Source organism: Nomascus leucogenys, chromosome 13 (assembly GCF_006542625.1).
Source record: "Nomascus leucogenys isolate Asia chromosome 13, Asia_NLE_v1, whole genome shotgun sequence".
Taxonomy (NCBI): Eukaryota; Metazoa; Chordata; class Mammalia; order Primates; family Hylobatidae; genus Nomascus; species Nomascus leucogenys.
In genome coordinates, this window is record NC_044393.1 from 9,610,992 (window position 1) to 9,638,097 (window position 27,106).

At 41.1% G+C, this 27,106-nt stretch overlaps 1 protein-coding gene across 4 annotated transcripts in view; it reads right to left on the reverse strand.

Annotated features, from left to right (window-relative positions):
- The window catches only part of DOK5 (docking protein 5), a 177,747-nt gene extending 152,223 nt beyond the window's left edge, over window positions 1-25,524 (reverse strand). Inside the window, exons 1-2 of one of the 4 annotated variants that reach the window (XM_012511718.2) lie at window positions 25,103-25,522; window positions 6,059-6,412 (exon numbers count right to left, since the gene is read on the reverse strand). In XM_012511718.2, coding sequence (XP_012367172.2) covers window positions 6,242-6,412; window positions 25,103-25,168 — 237 coding nt within the window. In that variant the 5' untranslated portion in view covers window positions 25,169-25,522 and the 3' untranslated portion in view covers window positions 6,059-6,241. Of the gene's footprint in view, window positions 1-6,058; window positions 6,413-24,625; window positions 24,676-24,929; window positions 24,993-25,102 lie in introns of those variants that run through there. The other 3 variants (XM_003252954.3, XM_030826415.1, XM_030826414.1) reach the window with 3 other exon arrangements.
- Between the last annotated feature and the right edge of the window lie 1,582 nt (window positions 25,525-27,106).

Genomic DNA, 27,106 nt, shown 5'->3' on the forward strand with positions numbered 1-27,106 from the left:
AAAATACATTTAAAAATATACACGGCCGGGTGCGGCTGGCTCAAGCCTGTAATCCCAGCACTTTGGGAGGCTGAGACAGGCGAATCACCTGAGGTTGGGAGTTCAAGACCAGCCTGACCAACATGGAGAAACCCCGTCACTACTAAAAATACAAAATTAGCTGGGCATGGTGGCGCATGCCCGTAATCCCAGCTACTCAGGAGGCTGAGGCAGGAGAATCGCTTGAATCCGGGAGGTGGAGGTTGCGGTGAGCCGAGATCATGCCACTACACTCCAGCCAGGCTCCAGGCAACAAGAGCAAAATTCCATCTCAAAAAAAAAAATAAATAAATACATTGGGTATAATATTGTAAATATGTGATCATTGTAACCATGTGAAACTTTCAATGTTTAGGAGAAACAATAGGAAGAAATATACCAAAATGATAATTTTGTATTGGGGCAGTAGGTTCATATTAGATTATTAAAGGGAAAATATTGTAAAATTCAGCAAAACAATTACTATAAAAAGAAGAAAAATGTTTATCGACATCTATGGGGCCTTCCCTATTTTTTTCGTGTCCAGTGTTCAAATTTAGTTTATTATATTGGAGATGATCTTGGTTATTAAGATTCTTCTAAAGATCCTAACTATGGAATTTAGCTTTAGTCTTTTTTCCTAAAGAAATAAACCCACAAAGAGTGCTCAAACCCCTGCTGCATCTTCTTCCTTTGTTTTTCAAGTCAGTTGTATGGCATTCACTTTGGTTTCCTTAAAATCCACTTTTTAACTTTTTTATTTAGCAACTTCTTGAAGTTTCTCCTCATTTTCAGAGGATCAGGTAAATAAAGCAGTTCGAGAACATATCTAAAAGAGACAATCTTCAAGTGGTAACCTGGGGTATTCAGCTAGCCCTGTTACTAATATTAAAATTACAAGGATTGGCTACAGGACTATGCATCAATATAGCAGAGATTAAGCAGAGAAGGCATGGATCTGAGCCCCTCGCTCCTCCTGTTCCGAGCTGGGCAATCTTCAGTAAATTGTGCATCCCTCCAAGCCCAAACTTCTTTATCTGTAAAATGAGTTCAATGACAACACATCAGAATAGACTGAGATTCCATTCAATCCCAGATTTAACCATTATGCTCTACTGCTACTTGGTCAAGTAATGTGATTAACCATAAACGGTGGATGTGAGCACCTTGTTTGTGTAAATTTGATTATTAATCTGTGTCTTAACCTTACTAATGTACATAGAAGTGTTTTTAAATTGGCCATAGAGACAACATAAGTGAAACAGAGAGCCTCCCACTCAGTAATAATTCCACTAGTATTGGCTCCATAGCAGTACAAGAACTGCCATATTAGCAGAACATTCACAGATGCAGTCTTTGTGGGTGATGCCTGATTCACCCGCACTTCCTCATCCATCCAGCATTCTGATGAGACTTCTAGGTCTGTCTGTATCAGGGTAGGTATAAGTAACAGAACTAGCATGGACACTGGTACCACAAATACAAATTCAAACTCTATCCAATCCTTTACCCTGTCTGTAACTCTGGACAACTTCCAAATTCTTGGAGCCTGAGTTTCCTGAAAGCTTAAATGAAGTTAATAACACATGCCTTAAAGGATTAGTGAAAACAGAATTAAAAAGATGATGAATACAGAAAATCTAGCATGGCATGTAAGAATCCTCCTCTCCTTCCCAAGGGAGTAACAGCAATGTTTAAACCTTATCCCAAGAGTTAAATTAAGAATTAATTAAACATTCCCAAGTTCAAATTCTAGGTTCATCTCTCTTGACCATGTGGCCTAGGACAAGCTTTGACAGTGCTCTGATACCCAACTTCTTCATCCATGAAATTGGGGTCACCGGTAGTAACTGTTTACCCTGTACAAGCATATAGTGCTGTACAGAACCGGCTATTAGCCAGTGTCCCATTATTATTAATTTCAAACTCAGAAGGCTGATGCATATAGCTCATATCTGTCAATATTTCTGTATTTCTTTTTTGTTTGTTTGTTTGGTTGTTTTTTGAGACAGAGTCTCGCTGTCGCCCAGTCTGGAGTGCAATGGCGCGATCTCAGCTCACTGCAGGCTCCGCCCCCCGGGGTTCAAGCCATTCTCCTGCCTCAGCCTCCTGAGTAGCTGGGACTACAGGCGCCCGCCACCTCGCCTGGCTAATTTTTTTTGTATTTTTAGTAGAGACGGGGTTTCACCATGTTAGCCAGGATGGTCTCCATCTCTTGACCTCGTGATCCGCCCGTCTCGGCCTCCCAAACTGCTGGGATTACAGGCGTGAGCCACCGTGCCCGGCCTGTATTTCTATATTTGCATTACAAGTGACTGCACTTAAGTGACAATTAGATGGCTTTATTATTCCACGGGGAGGTGGGGGGAGTCTTTTTTGGTTAAAGACCCAAAATCTGTAAAAATATTAGCTTGTGAATGAAATAAGCTCAATGCAACATTATTTTCTCCTTCCCCACTTTCTATTATTGTCCTAAACAAAACATGCTCTTTATACAACTCACCAGGGTCATGGCCCTTAAATATTGAATGTAATTTTGCTACACAAAAGCAAACACCAACACTTGCAGTGTGACAAAAATTAAAAGTAAACAAATTATCAAGGTACATTTTATTTCCAAATCAGCTTGATTTACTCTGAAAATATGACCCAACTTCCTCTTCCCAATTGCTCAATCTGACTACAGTCCCTCACTGACCCAAGCTGCAATTCTTAAATATATGAGCAGATGAATCCAAATCCCATCTTTCTTTCCTTTGACAAACTAGAATTGCTATTGTTCCCTTGGTAAACATAGTAGGATATGAAATAAGACAATTTAAGCCTCTAATTTATGACAATGGGAGAGATGTTGCTGAAAACCCTGAGCTATCAGTGCTTTTAATTAAAACAACATTAGTAATGGTCACTAAAGGAAAATATATTCCATTGTAAATGTCAAGATTTATACTGTTTCTGACAATGCCACAATAATTATGCTAAGGTGCAGAAAGTAACACCGCCTCACTAATTCTCCTGCCACACAAAATATACAGTGAAAGTGACAAATGGATTGACATATGGATGAACATGATCTGTTGCTCTCCAAGGTCCCAAAAGATACATAAGAGAGAAGTTTAGCGATGTTACTGGATGATGTCTTTTGAGACAACACAATACAATATCTGAGTAGTACCCTTACCACATAGAGAAGGGATTTTCAAAATATTTTAACTTAAATAGGTTCACCAAAAGAAATCACCTTCCGACCACTGTTCCTCGTCTCTGGTCAATTAGGGTCATAATATTGTTTTTATTGTATTACAAAAGGTAAGAATGTACACTGTATAAATGAATAAATAATATAGATTACTAGATAAGCAGATAAATAAACACAAAAGCACAAAAATACAAAAGCAAATGACCACTCAACTCACTTGCACCCACTTCAAAACACAGTTCCTTTACCACAGTTACTATCAGAAGCCTTTCCTTTCTCCATTTTCCTACAAGCATGCAGAAATATGTATGTGGACACATTTGTGCCAAAATTCCTTTTTTTCTGACACTCACTTTTTTCCTCCTACTCCACAATATGTCAGGACAATTTTCTACAAGATACAGCAAATGGAGTAACATAGAATAGAGCAAAACATGAAAACTTCAAACTCATTAGTGGATGATTTTTTTAATCTTATAACAGATTATGCCACCTTTTAACCTTCCACTCCTCCATTTAGAAGATGTGTACCTATGCTTATGTTACACAAGTTTACACTTCAATTATAAGAGTTCAGAACTAAATATTCCAAAAGTAAAGTAGCTGCATGTTGTTCAGATGTAAGACTGTTTAAATTGGCATTTTAAATGGATGACAATTTTAGCCCACATAATGCATGAAGCAGTGTCTCTACATTCGGATTCGGGTCTGTAGTATTCATTCACTGATTCATTAAGGACCCACTATGTTCCAGGGCTCAGGAATCCAGGTAAACAACCAGCCATGTCTGCAACTTCAGAATCTGCTTTTCAAAGTAGCTAATGGGTTATGAAAAGGCTCTACAGCAACTATTTTATTTAATGTTCAAGACATCCCTGTGATTCAGGAGCCATAATTATTGACATTGTTTAACTGAGGAAACAGAAATTAGGAGAGGTTAAGTAACGTGTCCAGAATCACAAGGTAGCCATGGTATAGAAAGATCTGTCTGTCCACCACCTCCCACAGACATTTATGCTCTGAGCCACCAAGTTATATGTTTTACAGCTTAAAAATGTGGTTACTAAGAGGCCAGAATCTTGGAGAAATCATGAAATCTCACTTGCCCTCAGTTTCCCCATCAGTAAAGTACAGGATTGGAGAAGTTAATATCGAGTCTCTCTGTACTCTAAATGTCAATTTATGCTGGTTCCTTTTTTTCTTTTCTTTTTTTGAGACAGTCTCGCTCTGTTGCCCAAGCTGGAGTGCAGTGGCGTGATCTCGGCTCACTGCAAGCTCCGCCTCCCAGGTTCACGCCATTCTCCTGCCTCAGTCTTCCGAGTAGCTGGGACTACAGGTGCCCACCACCACGCCCGGCTAATTTTTGTATTTTTAGTAGAGATGGGGTTTCACCATGTTAGCCAGGATGGTCTCGATCTCCTGACCTCGTGATCCACCCGCCTTGGCCTCCCAAAGTGCTGGGATTACAGACATTAGCCACCGTGCCCAGCTCTTTTTTTCTTTTTAAGGATTTCAAAACTTGAACTGATGATGATGATGATGTTATTCATCCAATATGTTCTCCCTTAAATTTAATATGATCTTCACTTGCATGCCTCTGTAGATCAGAGAATAGTAAGAAACATTTTTAATAACCATTATATTCTTCCTATTAGTCTTTCTCCAGCTAATATGCCAGTGCCTTTCTCAGTCTAAACCTTTGGAAGATAAAAGGAGAAACTGGTATTTCTAACTTTGTATTCATAATGCCTATTTAAAATCAAGATCAAATTCCCTAGAATGCATGACCTCAACTTGCAGAAAGTTGACCCATTCTTGAGTTAATATTAGAGCAATTAGTCTAACAAAAGGTCTTTTCTTCATCTTTACAATATTCAACTTCATCTGTGTCTGAAAACTAAGCTTCAAAATTTAATGCCAATAAAACGTCCAATCTCCTTCACACACAGTTGATCCTGTGTCTGTCTCTCTAAAATGAATTTAACTTCAGAAATGTACTTCTGTATGATAAAGAACCTTTGCAGTCCTATGTGTAAAATTGTCAATCTCACTAAGAGGTACCCCAGAAGCCTGGGAAATGTACTTCTTTCTAATTTTATTTCAATTTTTTTTTTAGATGGAGCCTCACTCTGTTGCCCAGGCTGAAATGCAACGGCATGATCTCAGCTCACTGCAACCTCCAACTCCCGGGTTCAAGCGATTCTTCCACCTCAGCCTCCCAAGTAGCTGGAATTACAGGCACCCACCATCATGCCCGGCTAATTTTTCTAGAGACGGGGTTTCACTACGTTGGCCAGGCTGGTCTTGAACTCGTGACCTCAGGTGATCAGCCCACCTTGGCCTCCCAAAGTGCTGGGATTACAGGCATGAGCCACTGCGCCCAGCCACTTCTTTCTAAATCTTTAATCAATCTCAAAACATCTGCTTGTCAGCATAACTTCTATAATTCCATCTACCATACAAATATTCCCCAGAAATGTATAGCTGCCCAATGAAATTGACAGTTATGAGAAAAAAATTAAAATAAAATTTTCTCCGCTCAGTCAGTAGGCTACTTGATGGCCAAATACCCTGTTCAGGATTAAAGTTAAATTAATCCCACAGACAAAAGCATCTCTCTTCCCTCCGGCTACAACGAGCTATAACCAGCATTCCCTTTTTATGGTGATATAAACAGGTACTCAGGAAGAGCTGTTATTAGGCCTTTGAAGCAAGAAAAGCTAAAGTAACATTTCTTTAAGGCATAGAAATCTTGCCTACTGTTTGGAGCTTCTTCCTTCCAGAGAAAAACACGGTTGGTACTAACCCTTTACCCAGTGCAAATTCAATGTAATGAACCAGTTAAGGTATTTTCTTTTTTAATTTTTTTCAATGTATGAATCTACTGAGGAGATTGGGGCATTTTAATAACATAATAAATAAAATATGATCTACCAAATTTCCATTTTATGAAAATCAAATTAAAGAGCCATTTTAGTTTTGAGAACATTGAGTAAAATAAAGGGAGAACCATGGGCCAACAAATCAAGCCAGATTCTTGCAAAAGGTCTTGAATCCCTCTTTGGAAGGGTGTTCTAAAGTTGCAGATTTGCAATTACACATCAGGTTGCTGGAGACTGGGTTTTCCAGGAACAGATTCCAAGAAGGAGAGCTGCATGCAGAGTGTTCACTGGGGAGGGCTCTCAGGATCAACACCTTGGAGGGAGTCAAGGGCGGGCACAGGTCAGCTGTGATGTACTCTCAGCAAGGTCTTCCAAAGAGTTTTTTCAGTGTATGAATCTACTGAGGAGATTGGGGCATTTTAACAACATAATAAATAAAATATGATCTACCAAATTTCCATTTTATGAAAATTAAACTGAAGAGCCATTTTCGTTTTGAGAACATTGGGTAAAATCAAGGGAGAACCATAGGCCAAGCTACCTTGCCTAAAGGTGCCAGCCACCACACCCAACTCAGTACCAGCTCAGCTGCAAGCTGTCACTGAATCATACTCCAAGTAGCTGGGAGAAGGAATGCTTCAGTTATTAAGACAGGGATGGAGATCTGGGAGGCAAACTATTCAAAACATGCTCACCACACAGGTCTGGCTCAATCATAGTCAATCTTCCCACAGTTAAGCAATGGATTCTGAAATGTCAAGCCCAATAGGAAAGGCTAAATATCCCCAGATGAATGAGTCTTGCTAAGGTATCCAACTGCAGTTTTGAAGGAAATGGGTTAAAGGGTAGAACATCCAGCACCTTCCCAGAAGGTCCACTGAACATTAAGAGTACAACAATAAAGCGAAGAGCTGGAAGGAAGTCTTTAACTTATTCACTCATCATTCATTCAACAGATAGTTATTGAACATTTAATATAAGGGAAAAAGCAAGAAGCAAGACAAGCTGTGCCCTTGTGAAGCTCACAGGCTAGTGAGGCTAAAATTATCAAAACAACACTCTCAAAACAAGTATTTTTAAATAGCCATGAGTGTTATAAAGAAGTAATATAGGGAAGCATTGTCCAATAGAATTCTCTACAATTATAGAAATATTTTATTTTTAATTTTTTTTTTGAGACGGAGTCTCGCTCTGTCACCCAGGCTGGAGTGCAGTGGCATGATCATGGCTCACTGCTGCCTCCAACTCCTGGGCCTAAATGATCCTCCCACCTCAGCCTCCTGAGTAGTTAGGAGTACAGGTGCCAGCCACCACACCCAACAAAGTTTTTTAAATTTTTGTAGAGACAAGGGTCTCCTTATGTTGCCCAGGTTTGTCTCAAACTCCTGGCCTCAAGCGATCCTCCCACCTCAGCCTCCCAAAGTGCTGGGATTACAGGCCTGAGCCACTGCATTCAGCCTGGAAAAATACCTGTGTTGTCCAATATGGTAGCCACTGATGACTATGTACGTGGCTATTTATCACTTAAAACGTGGCTAGTGTGACTAAGGATTGGGTTTTTAAATTTCTATTTAATTTTAATTAAATTTACATGTCTACATGTAGCATGTGGCTACCCCTACCATTTAGATGGGGATGTGTCAGAAAAAGCATCTCCAAATCAGTGACATCCCAGCCTGGATTTTCAAGATGAGCAGTAATTAGAGAAACTAAGAGTAAGGGGAAGAACTTGCTAGTCAATAGGAAGAGCACATATAAGGATGGTGACAAAGGAAAGAGCGCGTGGCTACCGGAGGAACTAAAGGAGGTGTGTTGGGCTCATGCACTGATTTGGGGGAGTATGGTGTGACACAGCGAGTGAACGCAGCGGGCTCTGGGTCACACAGTGTCCTGAGTACATTTCAGAGATATTCACGTGTAAGGGGAAGGCAATGGAAAGTCGTAAGAAAGGTAGGATAGAATTAGATTCAATGTTTAGGTAATTAATTTGACATAAAGGGAACAGATTTGGGGGGTGGGGGATTGAGCCAAGGAGCAGAGGGACAAACACATCCTTTTTTTTTTTTTTTTTGGAGGGGGACAGAGTCTCACTCTGTTGCCCAGGCTGGAGTGCAGTGGCTCAGTCTCAGCTCACTGCAACCTCCGCCTCCCAGGGCCAAGCAATTCTCCTGCCTCAGCCTTTCAAGTAACTCGGATTACAGGAGCCCGCCACCACTCCTGGCTAATTTTTTTTTATTTTTAATAGAGACAGGGTTTCACTATGTTAGCCAGGCTGATCTTGATCTCCTGACCTCAAGTGATCCACCCTCCTTGGCCTCCCAAAGCGCTGGGATTACAGGCGTGAGCCACCGCACCTAGACAAGAACATCCTTTAAAAGGTTGTTCTCTCTGTTCCTCTGCTCCTAAAACACACACACACACACACACCACACACACACACACACACACAAAGCCACACTCTTACAAGCACTGTTTATCAGAGTGTACCTGGTACAACCTCTTTGAAGAAAATTTGTTTTATTCCTCAAAAGTGTAAATGTACACAACTTGGTAAGAGTAACTTCCTTTTTAGGACTTATCTTAGAAATACACTATCATGTATGCGTGAGTGTACACCCAAGGATGTCACTGCCTCATTGTTTATATAGCAAAACCCGGAAACTACCTAAAAATGTCCATTGTTAGTGGACTACGTTAAAGAAATTGTGACATAGAAAAAATGAATGTTGACCATTCATAAAAATTTTTGAAAAGTGTTTCAACATAAAAGAAAAGGGACAAAGTATATAATAGGATTGTATAATATGAACCCATGTGTGTAAAACAAATTATATATATACACACAAGTACACGCACTTTTATGCTTGCCTCTAATAAACATCTCTGTACTAATATACAAGAATCTACTAAGAATGACTAACCCCCAGGAAGTGAAACCAGTCTGGTGTTGGAGAAAACTTTTCTCTTCATTCTATCCTTTTTTGTGTTGTTTTATTTCTCTACCGTGTATATGTAATACAAAATAGTGGTTAAATTAAAAGAATTTATATATATGACATATGAATTTATATATATATATGATATATATGTCATCTATATATGATATCCTTTGTTGTAGATAGAGTGGGTCCATTTTCTTTCTTTCCCTCCCTTTGTCTTTCTTTCTTTTCCTTTCTTTCACTTTCTCTCTCTTTTTCTCTATTTCTTTCATTTTTTGCCATTCTTTGCCAGAAATTAAACTCTGCTTTTTCGAATATCAGATCACTATTGGAATCCAAAGTAAAGAATAAATTCAGTTGTTTGGGTCTGATACAAGTCATGGCAATTTTGGAGAAAAATCCCAAGTTTTCTCTGCTATTTTCCACTCAGGAAGCCAATGGTGGGATGCTGGGGAGACCCACTTGGGACTGAATAGAATGTTCCGGGTACTTGAGATGCTCTTCACATCCACAGTCACACTTCCTGAGCAGAGGTGAACAGCTGGTGGGGGAAGGAGGACAGGCATTTCTGTCTCCATCTTCCACAGTGGAAGCCGAGGTGTAAGCAGTTCAGTGACATGGTCTGCTCATAGCAGATGGCCGGCAGTAGGACAGGGGTGAAAATTGGGCCCTTCTCACCCTGGCCAGGTTTCTCTTCTACCAGTTTGGACTGTGCTGGGGACTGCAGCTGCGATATTGCCAAAAGGCTACAAGAATCAAGAATCACACAATAGAATTCCACAAACCTTTTGGAATTTCTTGACATATATGAATATGTGTATGCATTCTATGCTAGGGTGACTCACCTCTTTCATAATTTAACATGCAAGATGTTATTTCAGGTTTTCAATTCTTCACTTAAATATTTATTGAGCACCTACTGTGTGCTCAGATACTATTCTAGCCACTAAGAATTCAGCTATGAACAAAACAGAAAAAGACCGGCTCAGTGCTTGTGGTTACTAGAAGAAACAAGCAACAAAGAAATGAATAATTTAAGAAATCATTACAGTTGTGAGGCATGATCCTGCATGCAATTAAAAAGGAGTGAGACAGAGAATACCTGAAGGAGACCACCTGAGATTGGATGGTCAAACAGTTCCCTGGGCAGGGGACTTTTGACCTGACAATGAGGTCAGAGCCTGCCATGGAAGAATGTTACTGACAAAGGGAAGCATGAGATGGCAAAGACATGGACGGAAAAGAGTTCACCATTTGAAGAGTGAAAAGTAGATGCTGTAGCCAGAGCTTAGAGAGAAAGGAAAAGAGGCTGGGCACAGTGGCTCACACCTGTAATCCCAGCACTTTCAGAAGCCGAGGTGGGCGGATCACAAGGTCAAGAGATTGAGACCATCCTGCCCAACATGGTGAAACACCATCACTACTAAAAATACAAAAATTAGCTGGGCGTGGTGGCATGCGCCTGTAGTCCCAGCTACTTACTCGAGAGGCTGAGGCAGGAGAATTGCTTGAACATGGGAGGTGGAGGTTGCCATGAGCCAAGATCATGTCACCACACTCCAACCTGGTGACAGAGCAGGGCTCTGTCTCAAAAAATAAAAATAAGAGAGAAAGGAAAAGAGAGGCTCAAGATACCAGATATCCAGGAACAACATAAATGCAACATTCAGAAATTATATCTAGCACTCAGTACAAACATTCACATCATCCCCTACCTCCCACTCCTGCCACACAGCTAGACACACTTGAAGCATTTTATAAGATTGACCAAGAATATAGACTGAGCTGTATTAGTCAATATGTATTTATCTGATTAAATTTAAAATATATATGTATATATGTATGTATATGTATATATGTATCGTTTCATTCAACATACATTTATCAAAAGTGAAAATTCATAATTTAATTTTTTGAGCAAAAATAAATAAAGTAACAGCTAACATATAATTTATCCTATCTTTTAGGTAAAAGATTTCCACAGAGCCATTTCCCAGGAAGGTGTGTTTTAAGAAAGTAAATTATGATTTATATGTTTCTAAATGCTCACTAAATAACTATTTTTTGAGTTGAGTAAATATTACTCTTAAAAGAAAAAATCCTGCACAACTGAAAAGATTCTCATTATAAAATGCCCTGAAACTCAGCCTCAAGTTAGGGAAATCTATATACAAATGAGTCCATTTCTCACCTAGTAGACTGGCAAAACGTTGAAAAGGCTCTTGGGCATAATGTGACAAAATGGGAGGAAATGGGCTTTCTTGTGCATTGCTGGAGAGCATCCTCCAAAACAACTTTCATGAAATTCTACGTGTGAATACGCTTGGAACAGTAAGTCCCACTTCTAAGAATTTATTCACCTCCAGGCTCTCCACTGGGTGTGACGAGGGGCGGTCTATAGCACTGTTCGTAACAGAGGGAAAAAAATGGATTTACCCCAATGTTCCATGAAAGAGATAGATGTTGGATTCGAACCCAGGCTCTGACATGTAAGGCTGTGTGAGTTGGCCAAAAACTTAACCTCTTAGTATCTCAGTTTCATAATTTGTAAAATGGGCATAAAATAACATCTACTTTATGCACATATTTAACAAATAAAAGGAAGGAAGGAAGAATAAATAAATAATCAAATAAAATATATAAGATATATCCATACAGGGGAATCCTATCAAATTATTCAAAACTATGATATACCACTAAATAAGAAATCCATGGCTCAGAAGACTATATAAGTATAAATTGAATGCAAATGCACATACAGACACACACATGCACACACACCCACACACACACAAAACTACTTATATATAGACTATTCTGGAAGAAACTATTCACAGTGGTTGCTTCTGAAAAAAGGAACTAGATGATTCTAGGAAATGAAGATGAAAGGAAACTCTACTCTTCAGTATATAAAGTTTGTATCCTTGAATTTTGTACCAAGGGTACGTATTACCTACTCCAAAAGAAATCAAATAAAATTTAATTTTAATGGAGTAAATCCAAACCTTTGATATTAACTGCTGTATTTCCTGATGATGAATTTGCAGATTATATATAAACAACTACGAGAAATTCTAAAATGTTCTACTGTTCAGAAGAGAATCTACTGCAAAATGAGATGGGATATAGGCACAGTTTTCTATTTGTCTTCTTACATCTGAATATATCATTCCATTCTTCTCACAGGAAGCAAAACCATTCATCCATTCAATCAACAAATACTGAGAATTTACTAAGGACTATGACCTTAGTAACAAGGTGATACTTGTTACCTTGTTACAAGTGAACAAGATAGCCAAAGTCCCTGGCCTCAGAGAACTTACTCTAAGATATAAATAATTTGTAAAATGGGCACAAAATAACACCTACTTCATGCACATATTTAATAATGGAAGGAAGGGAAGGGAACAGAAGGGAAGGGAAGGGAAGGGAAGGGAAGGGAAGGGGAGGGGAGGGGAGGGGAGGGGAGGGGAGGGGAGGGGAGGGCAGGGCAGGGCAGGGCAGGGGAGGGGAGGGGAGGGGAGGGGAGGGGAAGGGAAGGGAGGGCAGTGGAGGGGAGGTGGAGGGAAAGAGGGAGGGAGGGAGGAAAAGTACATAAGCAAATAATATATGGAAGGGAGGGAAGGAGGGAAGGAAGGAAGGAGGGAGGGAGGGAAGGAAGGAAGGAAGGAAGGAAGGAAGGAAGGAAGGAAGGAAGGAAGGAAGGAAGGAAGGAAAAATACATAAGCAAATAATATATGTAAGATAAAACTTATGTCTCTTAGAGTAAGTTCTATGAGGTCAGGGACTTTGGCTATCTTGTTCATTCCCTCTCTTACAGAAGACAAACAAACAAGAAAAAAAATGTAGATATAAACAGAGAAACAGAAAGAAGAGAAATAAACGGCACAAAATAAAAAAAATTAAGTTTTATACATGGATTTAAATTAGGTGATGTTCTAGAAGGATGTGAGGAGTCAACTTTAAATGTTGTAGTCAAGGCAAGTCATTCTGAGGCAGGAATATGGATGCCAAGAGACAGCTAGCCAGGAGAAAATCAGACATAAGAGCATCCAGTTAATGGAGAAGACGGATTCAAACCAGTGAAGACTTCTCCAAGAGGACAAACTCTCTGGGAAAGGTTCCTATCCAATCTCACTTTACACCACACTGAATTAATGGATGCTGAAGACTAAACTAGGTTCGTGATAACTTCCAGATTTGAGGCCACTGCTGGTGGAACGGAACCCAGACTCAAAAAGTGGCTCTTTCACAGATTAGCCAAAATTTCTGCACTTTGGTGGACAGAAACCTGGAAACCGAGAAATTAGTATAAAGAGTCAGTTTTGCTAGGGGACTCAAAGAAGTATGATTTCTTAAAAGTTTGGAAAATAAATTTCTTTTATTGAATGAATGTATGGTGTTAAGATAATAAAATGAATTCTAAGAGTTGAATTGCTCTTCTAAACATGGAAACTTGTATTAAATGAAAGCACTGAACTCAATACCAGTGTTTTCACTAATTTGAGTTAGTCCATTCATGAGACTTGCTAGTTTCTCTTTCTATTAATCACAGCAGTAACCATTGTACATCTGAATGAAGGGAAGAAAAGATAAGGGCTTGGGCAAAACCAAAATAAGGTTGTACAGTTTTTAGGGGGTGAGAAGTGACATATACATGGTGATACCAGAGGAAAGTTTTGTAAGAGGATGGTATTGGGTACATGGGAGATTTTTCCCTAAGCACCTAATTTTTAAGTTATTTATATAAAATGATGACATTTGGCAGCTATAAGTAAAGAAACTTTAGAAAACCTATTTTAAAAAATAAGTACACTGGTCTGCAGTTTCCCACACTTCAGTCCTGCACCCTTTGGATTTGCACTGCATCTGTGTACCGCCACCTACCTCCAAAATTTTTGCCACTGCATGGTCATATAATACCTGCACTGTAAGTTAACATTAATTAAGTTACTTTGCTTTTTTAAATAAATAAGCTTTATCTAAAGAGGAAGCACACATTCTTATCTGAAATTGGAAACCAGTATCGCTTGAAAGAAAATGTAAAATTTAACATAATATAAAGTTAATTAATGCAATGAAACATGACGCTGTCAGCCTGAACACTCCGCACCTAAGTCAGGATGGTCCTCGCTAGGAAAAGCCCTAGTAGTCACCAACTCTTTGAGTTATGTTGGACAATAAATAATACTTTTTCTCATTTTATGATTGAATGTTGTTTACTACCCTAAAATTATCTCTCCAGATATATAAATCTCACATTTGGACAAAGCTGTTAGAGTTAATAGGCAAAAATACTGTGGCCAGTCTTATAATCGAAGGTCTGCCATTTTGGCTAATATATTCAAGTCTTTATGTTCTAAGATAGGATTTCACTGGAGGCTCCTAAATAAACCCAATATTACAAAAATATATCACAGAAGTCAACAGCAAGAGGAAGACAGAATGCAACCTTATTTTTTTATTATCAAAAACATGACTCTTCCGCTGGAATATGAGTGAATTAATTTCCACCAGGCCATGGTTCTTACAGACAATAAACTAAAAATATCATTCAACCTCTTACCAATAAAAAATAAAAATCAATAGTATGACTCACTGAGTTTCTACTGTGAGTCAGGCACAGGATTAAGAGCCTGGTATATTCATCTTTCATATATTATCCTCATTTTTCATATATAAGTAAGGTAAAGATCAGAAAGAATAAGCAATTTTCCCTAAGGCCACAGAGCCAATAAGTGGCCAAGCTGAGACCAAACTAAAGTGTGAGTCTCAAACTTACACTATTTCCACCACAAAAAAAAAACTAATGCACCAATTAAATCATGTGTCTGTGTGTGTAATGAGACAGTATCCCAAAAATATTTCTAGTAGTTATAGACATTATTTTAAAATTTATATTAAAAGGCAAAGGAACTAGAATAGCTAAAACAATTTTGAAAAAGAATAAACTGAGAGGGATCAGTGTGCCCGATTTCAAGACTTATTGTATAGTTACAAATACAGACATATGTAGACATGTCACTGTACATATATAAGGCATATAGAACAATGGAGCAGAATAGAGGACCCAGGCAAAGACACACATAAAAATGCTCAACGAAAAAAAGACAACCTTTTCAAAAAGGTGCTGGAGTAACTGTACATCCACAGGCATAATCTTGACCTGAAATGCACACCATATACAAAAATTACTCAAAATGGATGATGGACTTAAATATAAAACATAAAACTATAAAACTTACAAAAAAATTGAAACATCTTCAGGACGTTAGGCTGGCAAGACAAGACTGAGAGAAGATACCTGCAAACTACGTATCTAAAAGGGATTGATGTCTAGAACATATGAAGAACTTTCAAAATTCAACCGTTAAAAAATAAGCAATCCAGGCATTTTACTGAAATGGATGACAAACAGGAACATGAAAAGATGCTCAACGTTGCTACACTTTACAAAAATGCAAATTAAAACCACAATAAGATACCATGACACACCTAGAAGAATGGCTAAGATAAACACAGTGATGACACCAAATGCTGGCAAAGATGCAGAAAAACTGATTCACTCACATGTTGCTGATGCGAATGTAAAACGGTACAACTCCTGTGAGAAAACGGTTCAGCAGTTTCTTTAAAAACTAGACACAACTACTCTACAACCCGGCAGTTACACTCCTGGACATTTGCCTAAAGGCATGAAAACTTATGTTCACATGAAAACCTCTACACAAATGGTTATTTGAGTATATCAGCTTTATTCATGATAGCCAAAAACCAGAAACAACCCATGTCCTTCAAAGGTGAGTGTCTAAACAAACTAGAGTAACTACGGTACATACACACCATGGAACACTACTCAGCAAGAATAAAGAACAAACTTATACACAAAACAACCTGAACGAATCTCAGGGGATTATACTGAGTTTTTAAAAAGCCAATCCCCAAACGTTACATACTGTATGTACATTACATTTTTTTTTTTTTTTTTTTTTTGAGATGGAGTCTTACTCTTTTCACCCAGGCTGGAGCGCAATGGCACGATCTCAGCTCACTGCAACCTCCGCCATCCGGGTTCAAGTGATTCTCCTACCTCAGCCTCCTGAGTAGCTCTCCACCACGCCCAACTAATTTTGTATTTTTAGTAGAGACAGGGTTTCACCATGTTGATCAGGCTTGTCACCAACTCCCGACCTTGTGATCTGCCCGCCTCGGCCTCCCAAAGTGCCGGGATTACAGGCGTGAGCCACCACATCGGCCTACATAATATTCTTTTTAAAAAATTCTGAGACAGAGTCTCATCTTGCTCTATCGTTCAGGCTGAAGTATAGTAGTATGATCACGGTTCACTGCAGCCTCAGCCTCCCAAGCTCAAGTGATCCTCCCACTTCAACTTCTCAAATAACCAGCACTACAGGCGTGTACCACCACACCTGGCTAATTTGCTGTTTTTAGTTTTTGTAGAGACAGTCTCACTATGTTGCCTGAGACTAGTCTCAAACATCTGGGCTCAAGTGGCCCTTCTGCCTTGGCCTCCCAAAGTCCTGGGATGACAGGAACGAGCCACCAAGCCTGGACTCCATTTACGTAATATTCTTGAAATGACAAAATGACAAAAGGAAAACAGATTAGTGGTTGTCAGGGGATTAGGGATATGGAGGACAGGGGCAGGAGAGGCAGCTATATAAGAATACTGTGAAGGATCCTCCAGGGGATGAAATGTTCTATATCTTAATTGTATCATTGTCAATATATTGGTTGTTATATTGTCCTACAAATTTGAAAGATGTTACCATTGGGGGGAAAGTGGGTAAAGGGCATGGAATATCTCTCCATATTATTTCTTACAACTACATATGAACATAACAATTATCTAAAAATAAAACTTCAATTAAAATAATGAAATATTGATCTTAACCTTTTTTTTTTGAGATGAAGTATCGCTCTTGTTCCCCAGGCTGGAGTGCAGTGGCGCAATCTCGGCTCAATGCAACCTCCACCTGCTGGGTTCAAGGGATTCTCCTGCCTCGGCCCCCTGAGTAGCTGGGATTACAGGCATCTGCCACCATGCCCAGCTAATTTTTGTATTTTTAGTAGAGACAGGGTTTCACCATGTTGGCCAGGCTGGTCTAGAACTCCTGACCTCAGGTGATCCACCCGCCTCGGCCTCCCAAAGTGCTGAGATTACAGGCGTAAGCCAGCGTGCCCAACCTGATCTTAATCTTTAAGAAGGCATAGCAGGTGGAAAGTGGGAGAGGCTGGGCCAGGGAGGACCAGACTTCTGTAAGAATCTCATACAAGCTGCAAAGCATTGTCTCAGAAAAGTCACCTGCATCCTCTCACTGGAGCCTAGTTAACAACTCGGCTTAAGAACACAAGACACACAGTTAACAATTTTGTTCTCTGGGATGCAGGGCATAAACAGAGGGTGAGAACACTAGTGAAATAAAGGCAGCCCCCACAACTGCTCTGCAAAAATCAGCTTCCAAATACTTATCCAAAATGTAGCCATCTGCATTCTAGAAAGAAGCTATTTTAATTTAAACATTCACATATATCATGTGGCATTTCTAAACTCACAATTTTATTTTGAATTTCACAGGAATGGGGGGCTCGCACCATAGTCTCTTCAAGGCTTAGAATCTCCAAAGGTTCAATTTCCACCCCACTAGGATCAAATTCCTAGAGTAAGAGAAAAGTCAAATTTGCCCTTCCTCATTTCACAAAAATAGAATAGAAAAATATCCGCAGGCAACTTTTCAATATTTGACCTGTTACTCAGATTAATTCCTCTTTAACTATAGTGAATACATTAATCTCTTGTTAATAATACAAATCCAAAATTAAATCGTCAACTCCTTGAGGATGGTGATGGCATCTGCCTTATTTAAGGTGGTTAACACTAATAGGTACTCAAGAAATATTTGAGGAATGATAAAATAAATGAAAGAAAATATATTCCAATGAAAACTAAGTTCTTAAAATACCAAACGATTCCCCACAAAAATTACAAAGCTGCTTTAAAAATAAGTATTTCTAGTCTTCTAATAAATATGATTTCAAAAATACATTGGCAGATGTGGGGACAATCATATCACTAATTTGGTTTATGTCTATATACAAAGTCACTAAATTGGCCACTCTTTGCTTAAATCAGTTTTGGGGATGATGATGTAAAGGCTGACTTTATGCACAATTAATCACCTCATCCACATGGACCATCAGATGACGATGACTGAAATACCAGCTGACCAGCTGGAAAGCCCTTCTGACATGGCAACCTTGTCAATGAAGCTGATTCAAATGGAGCCAAAATAATTGAGTCATCCTGACTGATGCATGTATATATACGCAGTCTATCTGGCCATAAATTTCCCTACTGGCAAAGTTATCCCAAAGCCTCTTGTTCTTAAGGAGTAACTAAACTTCACATATCTTACTGAATAGCTGCATGAGTTTGTAGGTGCATATATGTGCATGTGCATACATATACTTAAATAACAATAGCATATGATGAGGCCCGACGCGGTGGCTCCCGCCTGTAATCCCAGCACTTTGGGAGGCTGAGACGGGTGGATCACCAGATGTCAGGAATACAAGGCCAGCCTGGCCAACGTGGTGAAACCCTGTCTCTACTAAAAATACCAAAATTAGCCGGCTGTGGTGACACGTGCCTGTAGTCCCAGCTAGTCAGGAGGCTGAGGCAGGAGAATTGATTGAACCTGGGAGATGGAGGCTGCAGTGAGCCGAGATTGCACCAGGGCACTCCAGCCTGGGCAGCAGAGCGAGACTCCATCTCAAAAGCAAAAAAAAAAAGAGTATATGAGTTCATTCTATTTGTATAATTTTCATATTATGACTATGACTTTGTCATGGTACCATAAAAAATGTCTGGATCCCTGAACATCTAAATCTAAAGACCTCAAATGAAACATGAAAGCGTTTGTGGCATACCAGGTCAGGTGAAACTAGAAAATGAAAGAATTAGAAAATGTTTATTTTTAAAACCTGGACATGAGCTGACCAATTTTTAAAATTTCTTCTCTGCCACAAAAGAAAACAGTCCCCGAGTTAACAAAAATACCTCCTAGTCCAGTGAATTCACTCGAATTGAAGTTACATGAAGAGGCATTTCTCCTTATTTTATATCTCTACCATTTGCGTAGAATCATAAAAAATCTTATAAAGGCGAAATCTTATAAATTCCTTCTGTATCAACCATCAATGCCAAGCAACATTTGGTACTTGGACTAAGTTTGTTTTCCTAACTAAAAAACAAGTTCTTTGAGGATAAGAACAATTGCAGTAGAAACAGTGAAATAATAACCAGTTAAGTGTCATTGCCTCTAACCACACTGGAAGTAGGAGTGAGAGCCCTAATAAACATTAATTGGGTTTTTACTGTGTCAAGCATTGTGTTAAGCTCTTTATGATCGTCATCTATTAGGTGAGTAGTAAGAGTCTCCATATTTTTACGGAAGATGGAGGCTTATAAATATTAAATAACTCACCAGAAGTCACATAACCAGCCAGTGAGTTGGGATTTTAACACGGTCACGTGTCAGAGCCTGTGCTCTTAAGCCACAACACAGTGATGGGGTCATTAATTTATTCCACAAATCTTCATCAAATGCCCACTCTGTGCTGGGCCCTGAACTAAGCACTGGGGGCAGCTATGATTAAAGAAGAGAGAAACAAGTCCCAGCCCTCATGGAGGCTCACATGTCCTTGGCAGTACATACGCAACACAAAAATAAATGAGGAGGGGATAATAAGTCTAGGGAGAAAAAGGGGCAGGGAAAGAAGGAAAGGAGAGGGAGGAGAAATAAAATAGAGTGGTCTGAGGCCGGGCGCAGGGGCTCACACCTGTAATCCCGGCACTTTTAGGAGGCTAAGGCTTGTGGATCTCGAGGTCAGGAGTTCGAGACCAGCCTGGCCAACATGGTGAAACCCCGTCTCTACTAAAAATTTAAAAATTAGCTGGGTATGGTGGCGCATGCCTGTAATCCCAGCTACTTAGGAGGCTGAGGCAGAAGAATTGCTTGAACCCAGGAGGCGGAGGCTGCAGTGAACCGAGATCACGCCACTACACTCCAGCTGGGACAACAGAGCAAGACTCTGCCAAAAAAAAAAAAAAGATAGATAGATAGATAGATAGAGGCCTTAAAAGCCTCACTGAGAAGGTAGGAGCTGAGAAAAGGCTGAAGGAGGTGAGAGAGCAAGCCAGGAGGAGGTAACTAGGGAAACAGCATTCCAAGCAGAGAAAACAGTAAAAGAAAGGGTTCTGGGGCAGCATAGGGCCTCATGGCCCATTGTAAGACTTCTCTGCAGTATATGGAAGGTCACCAGTGGTTTTGTTACCAGACAGGGGTCCTCATACAGACCCCAAGAGAGGGTTCTTGGATCTCTCACAGCAAAGATTTCAGGGCAAGTCCGTAAAGTGAAAGCAAGTTTATTAGGAAAGTAAAGGAACAAAGAATGGCTACTCCATAGACGGAGCAGCTCCGAGGGCTGCTGGTTGCCCATTTTTATGGTTATTTCTTGATGATACGCTAAACAAGGGGTGGATTATTCATGCCTCTCCTTTTCAGACCATATAGGGTAACTTCCTGACGTTGCCATGGCATTTGTAAACTGTCATAGCACTGGTGGGGGTAGTGCCATGTAGCAGTGAGGAAAACCAGAGGTCACTCTCATGGCCATCTTGGTTTTGGTGGGTTTTGGCCAGCTTCTTTACTCCAACCTGTTTTATCAGCAACGTCTTTATGACCTGTATCTTGCGCCGACCTCCTATCTCATCCTGTGACTTAGAATGCCTTAACCATCTGGGAATGCAGCCCAGGTGTCAGTCTTGTTTTACCCAGCTCCTATCCAAGATGGCGTTGCTCTGGTTCACACACCTCTGACAGCTTCAGCAGCCAGGTGACATGACCTTTCTTACATTTCCAAAGGAACACTTTGCTGTATTGAGAAGGCACTGGCGGGAGCAAGGGTGTAAGCAGGAAGTCAAATTAGAAGACTGTTGCAATGTTACAGGGAGGAGATGAGGAGGGTTTGGACCAGGGTGATAGCAGTGGATAGCATGAGGAGACAGCCGGATTCTAGATCTATTTCAAAGATACAGCCCACGAGATCTCCTGATGGATTGCCCGTAGGGGTGGGAGATGAGGGGAGAAGAGTGAAATAACACCAAGGTTCGGTTGTGATTTTTACCTTGGTAACCAAAATGCTGGGACCTCTAGTGGCTAAGATGGAGGGGACTCTAGAAGCAGCAGGTCTGTGAGTCATCCAAGTGGAGATGTGGGGCAGACAGGAGAATTCACATGAGTGGAGGTCAGAAAAGAGGCCCAAACTGCTAAGTCCTTGGTAGACAAGAGCACAGAAATGTCACTTAAAGGCAAGTAGCTGAGGGATTGTGCGTAGATAAATAGACCTGAGTTTCCGTTCTGAAACTTGGATGTGGGCAAGCCATGACAATGATTGATTGGAAAATCATCTCCATTGCAAGGAAAGAAACGAAGTGAGAACTGTTATGTGATGCCATCTAAGTCACACATTCAGCAGGTTAATGTTGTACAAATTGCCTGATTTGCCTCTCCCCTAAAAAGAAATTTTTAGTGCATTTAGTGGATTAGTCAAATAATTATAGACAGCTGCTCCCCTCCTTCCCCCAGCCCCCCCAAATAGTAACATCAACATTCCTGAACAAATTCAGTACCCAGGGCACAGCTGGAGACCTCCAGGAACCAATGGGGATTAAGCTGGGGAATACAGATGTGAAGATACTGAAACTTTTGAGTGAAATGAATTGTATTTCATTAAGCTTTTTGATGTCTAAAGAAGAGAATAAATCTATACATATTTGATTGCTTAATCATTTAAACTCTTTAGGATTTCAAATGAAGGTGACCACTTATCTGTGACCCATTTGAATGGGAATGTTTTTAGAATGTTTCCTGTCCTGTTAAAAAATCACATACATAAATATATATGTATATTATATATTATACAATATGTATATATGTTGTATGTATATATTTATTCCTATGTATAAAAATACACACACATACACACATATGTATATAATTTGTAAAAGTTTATTCCATTGAAAAAATCTGGAGCTGCATAAACATTTATGCCTTTGTACACTTCTACATAGAAAGAGAAGGAAATAGATAATTCCTATATCCGTCTACCAATCCTAACTCATCTTTGATTAAAGAAAATGATACAAGCAGAATCAATGTTCTAGACTTTCATTGCATTTTCACAAATATTTAATGCTCCCAAGAACATCATTAAATAGTATTCATTGTACAGACTAGGAAACTGAGGCCAAGAAAGGTCAAAGGTCAACAAGCAATAGCAGCAGAATGCGCTCCCTTCTCCTCTTTCTCCAAATCTGAAGAAGCATTTATTCCTTGGCACAAGGAACAGCTGCTTACCGTGAAATGTTTTTGTATTTAATTATAAACCCTCCCAAACACGGTCTGGATTCCATTAATAAAAATACTGTTGTACTAGTTCCTGAAGGTTATAAATGGCAAGACCATCCATGCACTATATAGCTCAGCACATATTTCAACACGAACTTACCAAGTGCCTACTCTGTGCTAGACAAAATAAATGCCCTACCTCTCTTTGAAACTTGCACATATTCCTAGAATATACATGTCGCATGCTGTTCTAGGCTATATGTAGCCTAGATTAACACCACTAACACTCCTTACTGTGGACACAGGGTCCCCATGCCAATTCCGCACAGCACCCTTCACCAATATTTGCAGCCTCCGTTAAAACTTTGGTTTGCACTGCGTTCTGGCAACTATGTAATCAGCCTCTTTTGTAAATTATACCATAAGAATATTTTAAAAATTAACTGGTGAGAAAACCAATGCTAACAAATAAGACCAGATTTATTTGATCATATTTTTGACCTTTTCTCTCCATGAGCAATAACCATAATTCAATAGATACTCTGAAGTCTGAATGTGAACACAGACCAAAAGAATAAATCTTGAGAAAGTATACTGCTCACTAGCATCCAAAATGCTGTAAAATATAAAACAAATACAAATAAACTGTATTTCTGTTCCTTCTGCTTCAAATATCTGTCCATAAATGTTGGCACACACATAGGGCTATGTTGTGTCAATTGTAATAATTTAGAAAAAATAATCTCAGTTACCACAAACAAGAAAGTGATGGTAATCAGTCTTTCAAATAAATTACCATGTGTCACAATTTGGCATAAACTCTGATCCTTATGAATAATTCATATTTTGTGCATTAATAATACATGTCCTCTTCCCATTGGAATGCTCCCTAACACAGAATGGATGTCTCATACCAATTCCTTCCATTGACATGATGGAGTAAAGCTAAATTAGAATGCTGGGTTTGTTTTGTTTTGCTTTTTTAACTTATTCCCCTTAAAATGGTAACACTTGGCCAGCCTATAAGCATACCAAAAATAGAAAGTTCCCATTATTGTTTGCCCCTTACATGGGAGTCACTCAGTAAAGTACCCCCAACAATGGGTGCTCTTGCAGATGAGAATATTTGCATAGCAGAAAAGAAAACCAAGGAAACTTTGGCAGAGCTGATGGAAATGGTGAGTTCTGTTACATTTTTCCCTAATTACATATGTATATATTCACAATAACACAGGACATAATTGCTAAAACATGGTCACCAGCAGGAGAAAAAAAAAGAAAAGAAAAGAAAAAGAAAAAGACCAAAACGAATTAGGCAAGAGTTTTATAATAATTGCGGATGTTCCTCCCCACAGGGCTTCCCTCCCTAGCTGAGTTTACTACTGTGAAATTTCTTTTCAGTTTTCAGTAAAAGTATCTGGCACATTAAAACAGTCCAAAGACCAAGTAAGAGAAAGATGCCAAATGGCACAGATTTGTAGAGAAAGCTATTCAATTTATCACTCATTATCAATAGCGGCATTCCACACCATTACTGACATTATAATTATTTCAGGCATTACACCAAAGGATATTTTCTCTCCCCCCCCACCCCGCCTCCCCACCCCCACTTTTCACCACCTATGTCCAAACGCACAGGATCAACTAAAACAGCGACAACACTTGATAGGAGGCAAAGAGAAATGAGGGACCTAGTTTGAAATTTTTAGGAAATAAAAAAATCATTCCAGTATCTTCCCTCTCCCTCAAGAATTCTTTCACCATCATTCAGGCCCAAGGAGAGGAAGGGTGGGTTCTCTCTTGAAGCCTCCTCCAGCGAAGAGCCAAGAGAGAAAGGGGCGAAAGAGAGGGAGTTTTAAGGAAGGAGCTAGCCTGTGTCAACATCCGTCCCAAGTGCCCTAAGATTCATTCATTCTTCCTTTCAGGACATATGTAGGGAGCACTTGCGCTATGCCAGGTATTAGGTTCCACGTAAATAACCCTCCCGTGGACCTCCAGGGTGTATTCCAGCAACAGAAGTCCACCACCCCGGCTTCGAACCAGGGAAAATCCAGATTCAAGTATCTACCCAAGTTGGCCCCGGCCAGAGGCCAGCCCGCACCGCCCTCGACACGACACCTGGGACAGAGGTCGGGGAGTCCAAAGACACCTTACGCTTGGCAGAAATCTCTCCCTGGGGTCAGAGGGTTCGTGACCTCGTTCACACCGAGTATGAGTGTCCTCTTTCTCAACCAGCCGATCCATCCCCCGGAAAAGTTAAGTTGGCGGCGAGTGGGAAAAGAGGGGAACCAGGGGCATCCGGCAGGCACCCCCGCCCGGGTTTCTCAGCTCCAACTTCCATGGCTACCGAGAAATATTTATTTCGAGTAGATGGGCTCCAGTGGCTACTGAAGCCCAACACGCGGCCACCATTAGAAAGCCAAGTCATCCAAGAGATAAAGATAGATCCATTACATACCTAGACGCTGGCCTTACAGTGACAGCCCCGGAGACGCGGGTTTCGGCTGAGAAAGCCACCGCGCAATTCTCCGGCGCGCGGCCGGAGACTCTCCGTCCACCCTCCAGGGATGCTGGCTCAGGAGAGAGACAATCGAACCGGCGAACAGCAACACGGAGAGGATCGATACTCACCCCGAGGCGTCTGCTCCGGATCCTCACGTACCCTTGCTTCACTATGTCATTAAAATTGGAAGCCATCCCAGACAGCCGGTGACCCCCCTTTACCCAAGAGCGCGCACCCAAAGTGGCTTTGGGGAGGGTGGAGGGCAGGGTCAAGACAGGCAGTCGGTGGGAGAAAGTTGGAGAGGTGAAGCTGCTTCGGCCACGCTGGGCGAGGCTTTAGAAGGCGCACATCACTTTCTCTGTCCCCCCCAACCCTGACAGTGGACGGCCGGCTTGCAGCCACTTTCGGAGAGGGCAGAGCGCGGCGCGGGGAGGCGAGGCTGGAGCGCCGGCGTCAGCTGACTCCGCGGCCGGCCTGCCAGGAGGAGGAGCGGCGGCGGCTGAGGGATCCAGCCCTGCCTCCTCCCGGCCGAGAAGGAGGAGAAGGAGGAGGAGGAGGAGGGAGGAGGAAGGAGGAGGAGGAGGGAGGAGGAGGAGGAGGAGGAAGGAGGAGGAAGGGGTGGGGGGCTAAGAGGAGGAGCCGCGCGAGTCCCAGCACCCGGCTGCGGCCACCCGCGAGCAGCCGCCCTGGAACGCGCCCCCAGCGCCTCCCACCCACCTTTCCCTCCCCGCTTCCCCTTCCGATCCCTCCCCTCCTGGCGGACCCGGAGCGTGCCCCCGCCGCCCCCGCACCTCGCCCACAGCCTACCGAGATAGCGCTCGCTCTCCTGGCTCCAATGACTTATTTTAGGAGGAGAGGAAATTTCACTTTTTTCCAGCCGCCGCCCACCCCGCCTTTCCCTTCAGCCCCTGCCCTTTCCCCGAGAAGGGCCGATTTTGCGTGCGTGTCTAGGGGGATGGTGTTGCCGCGGCTCGCCTTGACCTTGGCATCTGAGGAGAGGGATATTGTCACCGCCTAAGCTAAATGCTTCCTTGGGTTTCCTTGGTGTCAGGGACCTAGCCCTCGCTGGTATCATTTGCCACAGTTTCCCTGTTTGAGCCTGTCTTTCCCGCCGGAATGTGTTTCCCAGGGGCCTGAGACTTGGCCTCATCACTGTCTGTCCCCAAAGCCTGACCCCAGAGCAAGTGCTCAGTAAATCCTTGTGGTTACCAAGATGGCCACCTAGGTGCCAGGCACTCTCCAAGCCTTTTGCATGGATTCACTCATTCAAACTCCCCTGCACTTTTTGAGGTAGGTGCCCTGTTATGTATACACCAGGCCCATATTTAAGCCTCCTTAGCCTGGCAATAGAGTTCTCATTGCCATTATGAGATACTGCCTATACAATAAGATGAAGAAGGGGACTGGATTTCACACTCACCTGTCCCTGACTGCATTACCTCCCTAAAGCATACTTGATTGACAATTGCTAACACACATTGAGCACCAGTGTGCTGGGCATTGTACTAATCTTGTCAAGGGAATAATGAATTAGGTACCAGCATCCACGTTTTACAGACTGAAGCGCGGAAGAGTCAGACCCCTGGGACTTGCTAAGGGCTCACAGCTGGCCACTATCAGAGCTAGGATTAAAGGGAGGTGTGTGTAGTGCCCAGCTCTGCTCCTAAACATTCTCCGATTCCTCTTCTGAAGAGCAGATCTCACAGAAAGAGAGGTTACTAGTTGATTTCCAAGGAAGATCTTTCTAAGCATTTGCACTATTCACAAAGGCAAAGTTAATAATCAGAAATTAGACAAAAATTCTTACTCACTGGGAAGTGACCGAGCTAAAGCTAGGGATCGCTGCTTAGAGCCATTGAGAAGAGGATTCAGTTACTAGTGGATTGTTTGACCTGATGACATCCACAGGTCTTTCAAATCTAAGACAATATGAATCTTCCCATTCTCACTGGGAACATTAGCTTTTAGTCACCTTGGCTAGATGAGTTTCAGTTAAAGAACAGAATCCCCCAAGAATGTGTCATAGGAGAACCAAGACTAAATGGGGACAATCAAAAAGGAGATATTCGGGCAGGGAGAACTATTTTTGCTACATAGTAAACCATCTGTCTTCATGTTGCCATTCTATGGAA